Source organism: Microchirus variegatus, assembly GCF_963457635.1.
Source record: "Microchirus variegatus genome assembly, chromosome: 5".
Classification (NCBI taxonomy): Eukaryota; Metazoa; Chordata; class Actinopteri; order Pleuronectiformes; family Soleidae; genus Microchirus; species Microchirus variegatus.
Genome location: NC_139806.1, coordinates 4,381,100 through 4,395,523, shown reverse-complemented (window position 1 = coordinate 4,395,523; position 14,424 = coordinate 4,381,100). Strand labels below are relative to the sequence as shown.

At 42.7% G+C, this 14,424-nt stretch overlaps 1 protein-coding gene across 1 annotated transcript; it reads right to left on the bottom strand.

The window, feature by feature from the left end:
- Positions 1 to 3,515: 3,515 nt before the first annotated feature.
- On the bottom strand, positions 3,516 to 13,224 carry ankrd33bb (ankyrin repeat domain 33Bb; the record flags this gene model as incomplete). Its single annotated transcript, XM_083890535.1, has 5 exons — positions 3,516 to 4,178; positions 5,539 to 5,702; positions 8,553 to 8,693; positions 10,711 to 10,840; positions 12,730 to 13,224. The coding sequence occupies 5 exons, from the start codon at positions 13,222 to 13,224 to the stop codon at positions 3,516 to 3,518; spliced, it is 1,593 nt and encodes a 530-aa protein (XP_083746661.1).
- Between the last annotated feature and the right edge of the window lie 1,200 nt (positions 13,225 to 14,424).

Sequence of the window (14,424 nt, the reverse complement as noted above, 5' to 3'; positions counted from 1 at the left end):
GGGATGGAAAGTGAACGAATCGACGTCCACGCGTCTACGGAAAACTGCGTTTCTCGCACACGAAACTCCCCAATTCTGAGTCTTTGTTGTGAATAAATCTTCTCTCCTTTGTTTTATTTCTGTGACGGAATTAAGACTAAACTTGTTAATAATTTAACACACACACACACACACAACCTGTAATAGTTAATAGATAATAAGCAGCATCTGGAAAGTGACGACGTCGTGTATGTGCTCGTGATCCTTAGGCACAGAAACCTGACTGTATGAAGATGAAAACGTTGGTAAAGTTTTTTCTGTTTTTTTTTGTTTTTGTTGCTCGATCAAACGTGTTTTAAAGAAACAAAAAAAAAAAAAGAGAGAGAGAGAATTGTGAATCTTTTTATTGCCTCAAACAACTGCTCCAAAAAATATAAACGGACCATCAAAGGAAATCTGATTTCATGATGTCGTTTGTTGTCTTTAAAAATTCATTCGGATGCTGCTGCTGCTGCTGCTGCTGCTGTTGCTGCTTTTCTCCGTGTGTTTACATCATACACAAGTGTCCTTTTTTTTTAATTGAATGTTTCCACCAAGTTTTACTCTGAAGTTCTCTTTTAGTACCAATATGCAAACGAAGCTTCGGTGAAACTGGTCGGAGACGCTTCATCCATCACAGTCACCGTCAGTGTTTGTGTCAAATTAAGGCAGCCCTCCACTGGGCGGTGCATTCAAGGACGTGGGGGGGGGGGGTTGGGGGGAGAGGCGGTGATGGGTTGCCAGGCGGGCAGTTAAGTGATGAATTATGTGTGCGGAAAAAAAAAAAAAAGAAAAAGAAGGAACTTTGTTTCCTTCAACGTTGTTTGAATTTAAAGTTGTTATTATTGGGAAGTCGACTCTTATTAAGATGCAATCACGGGCGCAGAGAGGTGCACTGTGGGGGTTTTCTTATGAATAAACATGTTGTGTTTACGTTCAGTCTTATTTTACCCTGACGTCGCACAGAGAAAGTCTTTTCTTTGACACTTGATTTTCTTTACATCCAGATTTAAAGGTGCCATATGTAAGAATGTGGCCAAAAACGGTTACTACATTCAAATTCAAAACACCGAGGTCTTTTAGGTTTTTGTTTTCTGACGTAACTGGTTCAACCCGTGGTCGCTCGGCAGCTGAGACTCTACTGACTGCAATGGTTGGTAGACGGCGGTAGGTGGCGCCACATGACGCCAAAACAGTCTGCAAAAGATTTCTTTTAATGCAAATATTTTGTCTGTACTGTTGTTGTTGGTGAGTTCAGTTTGTTATATGAACATTATTCCTGTGTCTCTGTGACAGTTGCTTTAGATTTATTACATAATGCACCTTTAAGGGGGGAAAAAGATCCTCTGTATTTACTGGTGGTATAGATTCTTGAAGTGTTTCAGCTCACCTTAGAATACTTAAGCAAATGCAAGACTCTTTTTAGCACTTTGTTTCTCCAGTAAACACCATTTTGGGCGATTTTCGGACAGCACACGGCACTTTCCGTGTCCACTGCTAACTTCAAATGTCCCGTTTTGTGAGTGTTAGACGGTCGTTCTGTGCGTTCCTGTGTCCAAGCCTCGTAAAAGTGACTTTGGACTTTGTTTTGGCAGCAACGCGACACAAACTTTAGTCAGAAAAAGGTCGCCTCGTGACGCGATAAAGCTGCAAACACGTTCTTAAAGCGGTGTCTATTTTATCACAGGAGTGTTTAGTGAGAGCGATTCTGCAAAAACATAATTTATAACAATGTTTTTTTTGTTTTGTTCTAATGTCGCACAGAAAAGCTTTTAGATTGTGTGGTAACAGGAAACCCGCTCTGACTTTCACAGGTGACATGACCGCCCTCTGGTGGTCGTCAGAGCCGCTGCGCCCAGCACCAGGTCAGGGTGGCAGCCATTTTACTCTGAGAGGCTGGTGGTGCCTGGTCCTCTGCAGACTCCATCATCATCATCATCATCGTCATCATCATCATCATCACAGTCAAAGTGTGAGGTGAGGCATGAAAGACGAGTTAAAAGAAGTTTAAAGTTCCCGTTTGTTCTTTATCTCAGACGCTGAGATTTCCTTTTTTTCATTCTTGGAAAGTTTTTCCACGTGAGAGAAATGTCAGAAATGTCTCTACAAACCGTTCTTCTTATCTCAAATGTCCACGTTTTGGATTTGACACTTTGTTTTACTGCGTTATTCTTGGAAAGTGAGGAAACGGCGATATGATCTGCAGTTATTCTTAGAAAATACACATATTTTTTATTTCAGTTGCACTTCAGTTTGCGACGTCCTGACAATTAAAAACACACAAACACTGATTTTGTAAACATTTAGATGTTGTTGATTTTCAAAATGAACAGGGAGAGGCTGCAGAGACAAAAAACAGGATTTTGTCAGTGAAATTAGAGCTGAAACAATTCATCGATCTATCGGTTTGAAGCATTTTTCATGATTAAAATAAGATTTTTCATTCTTTCAGCTTCTTAAATGTGAATATGTTTCTCCTTAAGCTCAGCCGTCCTTTCCTCTGACGTCTGCTGCAGCCGACGCTCGCAGATTCTCTGGTGTAACTTCAGCTTCCTGCCTTTTCAAGTAGCACCAAACCCCATAGAGAAAATCAGCGATTAAACATCGACTGAGCGACGGAAACTTCTCAAACAAGTTCTGCGATAAACCAGCAGCTCCTTTTGTAAGCGCTGGAGTAATAACGCCAATTTTCTCTATGGAGTTTGGTGTGTGAGCGGAAAGGGTTCACACACCAAAGACACGTTTTCTTCAGACACTGTCGTCTTTATTTTAACGTTAAAAAATGACTCATTGGTTACATCAGGCAGTTTAACCGATTCTTTGGCTCCTGAACGAGTGAAAATTCAGCTTCTATGAATAATATATAATACTGTGATGTCATCGGCTCAAAATGAAAGTCCAGAAACTTCATATTTAAAGGCGCCGTATGTAAGAATGTGGCCAAAAACAGTTACTACACTCAAATTCAAAACACCGAGGTATTTTATGTTTTCGTTTTCTTATGTAACTGGTTCAACCCGTGGTCGCTCGGCAGCTGAGACTCTACTGACTGCAATGATTGGTAGACGGCGGTAGGTGGCGCCACATGACGCCAACACATGATTTGCAGTCTGCAAAATATTTTTTTTAATGCAAATATTTTGTCTGTACTGTTGTTGTTGGTGAGGTCAGTTTGTTATATGAACATTATTCCTGAGTCTCTGTGACATATTAGGAGGATTTTATGATTTAGATTTATTACATAATGCACCTTTAACGTTTGAATTATCAAAAAGAAATTGAATTCACCCAACAAAAACATTCTCCAATCCAGTTTTCATCTCTGACAAACAGACGATTTCTACACCATATGTGGATTATTATTATTATTTCCCCCGGCCATATCCGCGTTTCCCACAATGCATCGCAAACTCAAGTTCAAACAAGGCAAAGAGATGTGTGAGAATCACGTTTCTGCATCATGAGCAGCAGCAGCAGCAGAGCGTCAGACGTCCTCCTCACCTCCTCCTGGTCAAAGGCCACAGTCTCTGCCGCTCCTCCTCCTCCTGCCTCCTCCTCTCCACTCTCTTCATCTTGTAATCCCATTTGGGAATCTGCAGCCGGTCGGCGTTCCGGCTCCGCCTCAGTTTCTCCGGCACAAAGAGCGGCGCCGGGGCTTTGCAGAGCCTGACCTTGGGCACCACCACGCCGGGCCTCACGCTGCTCCTCCTCAGCATGTTCAGCGGCAGGAGGCTGGCCCGTCGGAGCGCCATGGTGGACGCCGCCGCCATGTCGCTGAGCAGCTGGGGCTGCAGGCTGGCCCGGCGGTCCCGCGCCTTGGGGATCAGGAGGACCCGCGAGTTCTGGAAGAACCTCTTGTAGTGGTCGAGCCGGTCGGGGCCCAGGTGCTTGAGCTCAGCCAGGCGCTGCTTCCTCAGGATCTCCTGCACGGCGTGGCGGCGCTTGCCCAGACACGGCGGGCTGCCCGGACACACGGTCCGGCAGGCGGTGGCGACGAGCGGGCTGCAGATGCCGGTGGTGACCTGCACCATGTGGTCCAAGACGCCGTCGTCCACCGGGTTGACCTTGTTGTTGATGTAGAACGTGTACGGGCAGCAGGACACGGAGGCGACCGCGCGCCTCCAGCAGGACTTTGGTTCTCGGGCCTGATCGACCAGCTCCTGTAGGAGAACATCATGTCGTTGTCATGTTCATGTTCTGAGGTTCTACCTGGAACCATTTGCTTCTGAAAAACTTTCCCCCGAAACTAATCCGAATCACGTGAAAAGGGTTTGTGTTAAGGTCGGGTCATTGGTGCAACTTTCATTATTATTGTATGAAAAAGTCTTACATAGATCTAAATTTTAACAATTAACTGTCACTTGTAACGTCCGCTAAAATATAAACCAAATCTTCACGTCCACTGAGTTGTCTCAAAGACTACATTTTTACTTTTTAACCTATTAAAACTTATATCGATCAAAAACATATATATCTATATGTAGATATATCGTTAGACCTGAGGAATCCAACACAGCTTTAAATTTCATCCCCTCAACCCGTGAATGACTTTTCCCGGAGGTCAGTGAATGCATCGTAATGATGGGGCCTTGTGATTGTTTGGTAAATTAAGACACACCCGAGTGTTTCCTGATAAAAAAAATTATTTTACGTATACAACAGGCTAACAACTACATACCTCGGCTTTTAGCTAGCTTAAACATGCTTTTGTTGACTCTGAAATATGGACGTATGAGATTTATTTTATATCAGTTTTTTTGTTTGGCGTACACAACGGGCGGCGTGCGTAGCAGCCAGAGCTAACGGCTAACAGCTAACAACTACATACCTCTGCTTTTAGCTACTTTCCCGAACGAAAGGGTTTTTAAAGGGTTCTTGGTAGCACCAATGGTTCCAGTAAGAACCATTTTGATCCAGAGAACCCTTTAAAACCCCTTTCCTGAATAAAGGGTTTTAAAAGGGTTCTTGGTGGAACCTTTATGAAAAGGTTCTACGAGCCGAGGAACCTTATATGGTTCTACTTAGCACTTTTATTCCTAAGAGTGGAGTTTATTATGTGTACGACATGAACCAAGCTAACGAAATGTTTTGAATTGTTATTGCAGTAACTGTTTTCTGTATTTTCGCATAGAATCACCTAATATTTGTGTATATATGTACACTACCGTTCAAAAGTTTGGGGTCACCTATACACGTTTTCCGTTAAAAGTCAGACTTTTATTCATCAAAAGAGTTGCAACACGAATAGAAAATATAGATTAGAAGAAATTATGATGTTTATTTAAAATAATCATTTTGGCCCTTTGGCTTAGCAGTGCTAAGGGTTTTCTAATCATCCAATAGTCTTCTAACGCCATTAGCAAACACAATGTACCATTAGAACACTGGAAACTGGCCTCTATACACCTATGTACATATTCCATTACAAACCAGACGTTTACAGCTAGAATAGTCGTTTACCACATTAACAATGTATAGAGTATATGTGTATATGTGTATATATAACCTGGATGTACTGACCTCTAACATGGGCCACTCCAGGGAGAAGGAGTCGCAGAACTGCTCGGCACACGGTCTCAACATCAGCCGGTTCATCAAGTTTGCCGTTTCGTAGCGACCGGTGAAGAGAGCCCACTCCCTGGGGGTCAGACTGCGGCCGAGGTCCCGCGCCTGGATGTCAGCCCCTGGAAAACATTCATGGACAAAGTGGAAGTGAGGACGTCTGTGAGGACGTCTGTGAGGACGTCTGTGAGGACATCTGTGAGGACATCTGTGAGTGTGAGGACGTCTGCAAGGACGTCTGCGAGGACGTCTGTGAGTGTGAGGACGTCTGCGAGGACATCTGCGAGTGTGAGGACGTCTGCGAGGACATTTGTGAGGACGTCTGTGAGGACATCTGTCTGTGAGGACGTCTGTCTGTGAGCACGTCTGCGAGGACGTCTGTGAGGAGGTCTGTCTGCGAGGACGTCTGTGAGGACGTCTGCGAGGACTTCCGCGAGGACGTCTGTCTGTGAGGACATCTGTGAGGACGTCTGTCTGCGAGGACGTCTGTGAGGACGTCTGTCTGCGAGGACGTGCGAGGACATCTCGCAGACGTCCTCACAGACAGACGTCCTCACAGACAGACGTCCCCGCAGACGTCCTCTCACGTGTTTAACCCTTTAAGTTACGACTCAACCATTTGGTCGATCACACTTTAAGTCACTATTATCTCATTGAAAAATGCATCGAGCTGAACTCACTAACACTTAATTATTAATGTGACAAAACCAGGTTTATTATGAACAGACATCTCAACCGTTTGGTAGAGGCCTGTATCTGTAATACTTTAGGGTCTAATTAAAAAAAAAAATATATATATATATTGATTGTCGTTATTATTATCATAAGTAAATTTAAAAAAAATATATATATATATATATATAAAAAATGCAAATAAATTATTTTTCCTTTGCTTTTTTCTTGGTACGTTCCTTTGTGTCTCGACCGCCTTTAGCCCCATTCCCTACAGGTAAGGGGCGTGGCTACACCTTGTGTGGGTGTGGCTTAACGTCGTCCAAATCATACAGAACAAGATCAGTCAGCAAAAAACGAATAAATGAATAAAAACAAATCAGAATCACGTGAAAAGGGTTTGTGTTAAGATTGGGTCATTGGCTATTTTAATCATTATTGTATGAAACAGTCTTACATAAGGCTAAATTTTGACTTTTTAACGTATTAAAACTTTGGATATCGATCAAAAACCTATATATCGTATATATCTACTTATATATATATACATGTAGATATATCGTTAGACCTGAGGAATCCAACACGGCTTTAAATTTCATCCCCTTAACCTGTGACTGACTTTTCCTGGAGGTCAGTGAATGCATCGTAATGACCGGGCCTTGTGATTGGTTGGTAAATTAAGACACACCTGAGTGTTTCCTGGGTGTACTGTACACAACGGGCGGCGTGTGTAGCAGCCGGAGCTAACGGCTAACAGCTAACAACTAACAACTACATACCACATACCTCGGCTTTTATCTACTTAAACAAGCTTTTGTTGACTCTGAAATGTGGACGTATGAGATTTATTTTATATCATTAACAGCTTCTGGAGGGAAAACAAAGAAAACGTTGTGGATAAAGTGCAAATTAAGCCTCTAGTGTCGCTCACAGACTAAAAGTGTTAACTAACACTGACTCTGGTGGAGAAACAGCGTCTGTGGTGAGTAAACATTTACGTTTATTAATGTTTACGTGGTGTAAATGACAGCTGACTGAGTTGTTTATTTCATAGTGAAATTGTTATGTGTTGTTTAGTCAAAGGAAGTTAATTAAAGGTTTATTTTGTAGTTCTTCCTCATGTTTACCTTAACCAGGTGTACTTCCGGTGTTTTCTCTCCATTGTGTTTGAACTGCTATGTTGTATAAAGTACTTAAAAGGGAATACCTGAGTAAAAGTACAAGTATCTCACCTTAAAATTTCACCTTTTACAATATTACTTGAGTTAAAGTCTTAAATTATGTGACATTTACTGTAGTTCAGTATCAAATGTAATTTTCTGACCTAAAATGTACTTGAGTTTTTGACGTAAAAGTGAGGAGTTGGAATTAAGCGACGGGAGCTCAGTGGTGGAGTGAATCGTCTTTCAGCTGGACGGTTGTGGGTTTGATTTCCCAGCTCTGCCAATGAGTCCTTGGGCAATACACTTTTGGTAGTAAATGAAGAGAGTTTAAAAGTAAAGTTGCTGGAAATATAAATGTATGGATACGTGAATTTTGTCCTTGGATGATATGGATGACTGGTCTGTTTCTAATGTGTTCTCTTGGGTTTTGGACACTTCTTAACTCCTTCTGTCCAGACTTTTGAATTCTCGGATACCTCATGTTTTTCATTGTCCGCTCACTCTGTTAAATTTGGATTTTGCCTGCAGTCTCTGCTGAGTTGTAGATCCACGTTAAAGGTCCACTATGTAACATTTAGGAAAGCTAACTGGTACAAATGTAATGCTTTGATAGCGCTTTGAGTACAAAGAATAGTTTGGGTTTTTTTAGCCATAAAATAAGCCTCTTTTTTTGGACTTTGGGCAACGTCTGCCATCTTGCTCCGCCATCTTGCTCCGCCATGTTTCTACAGCAGTTTCACATTGTGAAGCAGAAGTTTGTTAAAAATGTAATGTGTAAATTGCAGCTGCATTTGTTTTTTACTTCCTGTGACGGATAACCTTTGACCCACTACTTTCAAAACTGCATTAACTGCACCCGCCCTTTCCTGTAAAGCTATAGATAACAGATCGAGCAGATAACGTAGCTAAAACTGTCAAATTAGCATCGCAGAGGACAACGTGGCGAAGTTATCCTTGGAAACTGCACTTGCTTGAGTTTCTTGAAGATGTTTGAAGACGTGAGAGGTGAAACATCGTTCGTGAAATTCAGGAAAGTCCACTTGCCTATACAGTATCTCCACTCGTGAGTTTACGTGAAGAGCTATCGTTTTACTACTACACATTGAAAACTGTTCTTAAGAGTGCAGGTAAACATACCGGCTAACAGCAGAGCCCGGACACACTCGGCACGGCCCTGCATGGAGGCCTTCATCAAAGCCGAGAAACCGTGACAGTTCCTCCTCTCGATGTCCAGCCCGGGGAAGTAGTTCAGCAAAAAGTAGGAGATGAACACGTGACCTACAGACGAGAGGGAAACACAGACGTGGACATACATTATCTCCAACATAGACTGCAGTTGAACTTCAAGTCTGATAAAACTTAAACGTTTTGATATAATCTCCTCTAGGGCTGCATGGCAATGTATTGATGCATCAATATCATGACCATAGACTAAAGGTGAATTCCAATTCCTTGCTTAATCCTCAATCTCAAAAATGCTCTCCCTCTAGTGCAAGTGCTGTCCAGATTCTCAGAAAAATTAAGTTGAGGGTCAAGTTTAAGGGCTGTATCGCCCTCAATATTGGGATTTTCAGAGACCACCCTTGGGAGCAAGGGCTACCCAGAATGCATCGCTTGTTTTGACATAACAAAGATGGCGCCGAAAGCAGCGAAACGAGTGCGATACAAATGAAGTATTTTCTTTGTTAATAGAGATATAAAAATTATGAAAACTATTGTATTATCTTAGTTTAGGCCCATATTATGGATTACTGACGTCATTGCTGCGTAACATTTATTTTCATTTTACGATCTTTTGTCAATAGTCGGCCGGTGCGGACACGCAATCGTTTGCTATGGTTTACTTTTCAATAAGTCGTGGTGTGTGGTAACTGTCAGCTGAATATTTGTATGAGTATCATCTTATAACTAACTGACAACCTAATAACTTGACTGACAAACGGATCAGAATAAATAATCCTGACGTAAATGTGTTCTTCTTCTTCTTCTTTTTTGGAGTTGACAGACTGGACGCAGCTTTCGCGTTATTCTGTCCCCTACAGTCTGAAGACGTATCTGCATTTAAGGGGTGTCCCATTTCTAAGTGACTAAATAACCCTCAACACTTGGTTTTGAGGGTCAGTTAAGATTAAGGGTTGAGCTTGAGGGTTAATTTTGGATATTAGCATGTTGTGAAATGGCAAATTCTTAAGAGTTTGTAAAGTAAAGTTTTTGGTTTTCCCTCCCATGCTGACGATGACTCGACTGAGACCTGGTCACTGTTTCCCCTCAAGGTTTTGCAGAGAACTCGGTCATGAAATGTGATCAATACTTTTTTTAATGGAGCAGAAAATGAAGAGTCGTCCGCAGCTATTCATCACAGGTGGCAGTGAGCCGTTTGTCATCGTTAGCATGTGAAGGGGCCGACGCTGCTGTGTCTGATACATGTGGCTGCATCACAGGTGCAGCTTTTCCATCGTACGGTTGTTTCAGGTGCAGCTGAATCATTAGAATCGGTTAATTAAATACAACTGAACAGGCTGTGATTTAGCTCACCAGACTCCTCTGTTAAATGTTGAGATTTTAGACGTTTCCTTTGCTAAACGTTGGAGATTAACGCAGGTTTTCAGGATGCTAACCGATCTGCGGTTTCTGCATTGTTCGGTTTGATTCTTGTCGGGCGTCGCACTCGTGACTCTTCCAGTGACGACACTCTCTGACCAGTCGATGGCCGGCAGTCTGTTGACGTCACGTTTTAGTGGAGCTGAAAGGATTATTCGATTACTATATGAATCGTCAACTATTTTGATAATCGATAATTTGTTTGAGGCTTTTTTCACGATTAAAACAAGATTGTTTTAGCTTCTTAAAATAAGAATATTTTCTTAGTTTCTTTGCTCCACAGAACAAAGAAATCATTAAATCTGAATCATTTTGGTTTGTGGACAAAACAAAACATTGTAGAACATCGTCATGTCCAGGTTTGACAAACACAGATCGTTCTTTTAAACATTTTCTGACATTTTATGGACCAAACTATTCGATTGATCGAGAAAACAATCGACATACTATCACTGATGGAAAAGCAAGAAAACTGTATAGTTGTACTAGAGCTGTATTTTTCAGGTGGAAACCTGTATTGAAATGATACAGCGGAATCCCTAACCTCAACCATAACAAGTTAATGCCTAAGCACAATTTTAATCTCATCCCTAAATATTAATCAGTTCCTCAGAAATGAGGTTCTGCCTCATTAGGACCAGGTTTTGGTCTCCACGAGGACATCCAGTCCTGACAGGGTTAGATAAGGTTTTACCTGCTTGTGCTGCTGTAATGAGCGCCGTGTTCCCCTCATTATCCTGCCAGTTGACGTCCAGATATGGGCACTGAGAGAGGGCAATGACCACGTCCACGTAGCCATGGTAACACGCCACGATCAGACCAGACTGGGAAGGAAAAAGAAAAGCAAGAGTGTTTTTTTTTTTTTTTTGTCTCTGCTATAGATTTTTGTTTGCCTCCTAAAATAAAAGACACTAAAACAGTATGTTTTCTCCTGGACACAGTGAGGCTCGGCACATATTTCCACACAGAGAAAAATCACAACAACAACAACAACAAATAATAATAATGCTTGTCAATCACCTGCCAGCGCACAGGTAAACAGTTATGGAATAGACTGTAAACACAGATGAGTCATGAACTTCCAGCTGTCAGAATATTAGCTCTTGTTAGCAGAGAAATAATTGGAAAATTTGATTTGTCTGAGCCCAAAATATGTTTAAATCCTGTCCAGTAAAGCTTTCTGTGTGTATTTTAGCGGCAAACACATGGTGATTGCAGTTCACAGTTTGGACACTAGGTGGCACCAGGTATACACAGGTGTTAAGTAGAGTTGAACGATTTTCTAATTCGATAATTATTTTGACTGGAATTGTGATGTGATTAGCGATATCATAGGGAATGTTAACTATATTGTTATGATATTCGATGGGATAAATTCTTCTTGTCCCCGCCCGCCCCAGAGTTGCTGCTGTATACAGTCAAACTGCTCCCTCCATCAGGTCCGATAGTTTAGCTTGAAGGAGGACACCGCATATGTAAAAATGTGAATACGGCTCAGTGACCGCAGTAAAAGTCTCTGGTCGGTGTCTTAAAGGCGGAGCTTCTTTCTTGACACTGGCTTAACCAAGGCTTAAACAACTGCTCTGCACCCTCCTTTAACCTTTGACCTGGCAGAAGCTGCAGTGACTGCAACTGAGACGAGTTTGTGAGCGGGTCACTGTCAGAAAACACAGCTTTGTTGTCAATTAGAGAACAATATAACGCATCTTTCCCACCAGAGGTCTCAAAGTCGGTATTGTTTTAGGTGGTGTGTGCTCTTGTGTATATAGGACAGGTGCTGCAGCCTAGTGGTGTGGCTGACTGGGAAAGCATACGCTCTTCGGACCTTGTTTCCTTTGCATTTCTTAGTTTATTGTCAGTATATCTACGTAGTACAGGCGACTGGGAATCCCAGAGAACCTCACGATACCAATGATATCACAATGATTCTGTGATAATATATCGCAAGACAATCATATAGTGATACATCGTGATATCTGTCTCGGTCATCACAAGATTGACTCTCGCAAATGGATTAAAGCAACAGGATTCCAAGATCACTATAATAGCTCACATAGAGTGGTCCTGTTGCACATAAATGTTAGTTATGGAGGTCTACTTACATATATTAACTTGTTTTTATGGTCAAACACCTCCTAGTTGCTGTAAACGAGCCGATAGAAATCCTCTTTTCTGACGCTGTTCGTCAGCCGCGATGTTTCAGAGTGAACTTTCACCCTCAGAAGACAGAGTCTTGTGATTGGCCAGTACTATTCAGCACACCCACTCTCAAAAGCGCAGCGCCCCCCTCTGGAACGGTGGATGCACTGCTCCAAACATTGTTTTAACAGTGTTTAGAAATAGCTTCTTCACGACTCCCCGCCGCAGTCCCTTTGACGACCTTTGACCCAGAGTCAGAAGACACTGTCGCTCGTGAAACACCTCCACCGGAGTAGTGCCCGGAGCAGGACGATCGCCTGTTGAGGAGAACCGATGTTTACGTAACTATTACGGGATTTTCAGAGATCTCGTTGAGCCCCGAGATTACAATAAAACACAGCATTCTCAGCAGTGGCTTAACTGTTTGTTTAGAACCTTCAGGGCTTCATAAACAAGGTAATGACGCAGATACACACTAAAAAACAGCGTTAATAGGAACTTCAGGTCTAGGTCCGCTTTAATAGAAACAGCCTACGAATGCGTGGAATTCAAACATTTCATCAAAACCACTTACTCGTCTGTTCCGGTCCGATTCCCTCACTTCCTCTTTGGTCACTCCCTGTCTGATCATGATCTTGACGATGATGGAGTTGTTGTTGCTACAGGCCTTGAAAAAGGAGATGAACTCGGGACTCGGCGAGCGGTACAAGTCTGAGGCGACCGACTGGTCCGGAGGGTAGAAGGAGTCGTCGGAGGCGACGCTCCTGGTGTCGGAGTTGTCGGACAGGGCCTCAAAATCCAACTCCTCAAAGTCTTGGTAGACGTCGTCCTCGTCCTCCCAGTAGTTGCGCGTGTAGTCGACTTCGGTCGCGCATTGATCGATCGATTGGTTGACCTCCGATACCTCGCTCTCGTTGCCGTCTTTGTCGACTTCAATGACGGACAATGACGGTGTGTTCGTCGCCGCTTTGTTGGTCTTAATCTCGTCCTTGCCAAACCGGACTCCTCCAGCGGCTCCATTCTCTCTAACCTGTGAACCATCGCCCTGGTCCTCGACTATTAACACCATTTAAAACCTCCTGCACCCTGGCGCAATTGTTTAAATTGCTGTGGGGTGCCAGGAGAACTGTAGAAGGATCTAGACTTTACGCTATAGAGTCCATCCTACCCAACCGTGAATCCTGAGAGATTCCTTCTTGTAGTCCTTCGTTGCCCTTGTCAGGTTCAGGAAACAAGGGTCAGTGATTCAGGTTCCGGGGCAGGAATCGGGTCATTGCCGTCACTGTCAGTCATCCCTCATGGTTGGATAAATGTTCAGCTTTCAGTAGAAGTCCTCAAGTCAATATCACCAGGAAAGGTTCGACCATGTGCGAAATTTGGAGTCGTCCGTCAAAAAGTCCCAAGATTTCCTTATTCATGATTCTATCAGCGTCACATTTTGTTTGACAAATCCAAGGCGATCCATAACCCTAACCCTAACCCTACTGAGACAACAAAAAGCCTTGCGTCGTACAATCATGGTAATCCAAATATTGACATCTGGCACTTTGAACTCCTGAATTCTTGAAGCCTTATTTAGAAGTTAAAGCTCACATTCCAACAAGTTGTCCTTTTGGAAAGCTGACGAACAGGCGGTTGGGAATAGTTCCTAATCCCACGTTTCCCTACAGAGGAACGTTGTGCTTGCTTTGGCGGTCAGCGGCAATGGGATGAGAAACGTTTTCTTCAGCCGAAGCACTTTAATCCATTTAGTGTCTCTCTCTCTTTCTCCCCCCAACTCTTAGGATGCAATCCTCTTGTCACTGACGAGACAGTATGAATGTGTTTTATTTGTTGAAATACAAGGAACTGTGAAAATTTAAATTGTACAAGTGCAGAGGGAATGCTTGAACTCTTTAATCTGTAGAAGAAAACGAGCACCAATGTGTTTCTCTTGAATTGCAGAGAGAGACGCAAACAAAGATCAACAATGATCCAGTTGACGTTCTGTTCGGGAGCCTCATTGTGACAGAGATATCCTTGTTTGAGAATTAAAGTCATTAGTACAGTCGGTCAACCCAACCCCCACCTTCTGCTGCTCTTAACAGCGCCAGATTAAATTGGATTTGTCACTCATGTGACCTAATCTGTGTGCAGAGTACAGTGGGAGGAGTGGAGGTCAACCTATATCATGTTGATACTCAAGTCGGCAGTTTTTGTGTCTGAAGTCACCCAAGACACGGAATCAAATTCTGGTTGTTAAAGTGATTGTGTGAGGGGAAATGTAAAG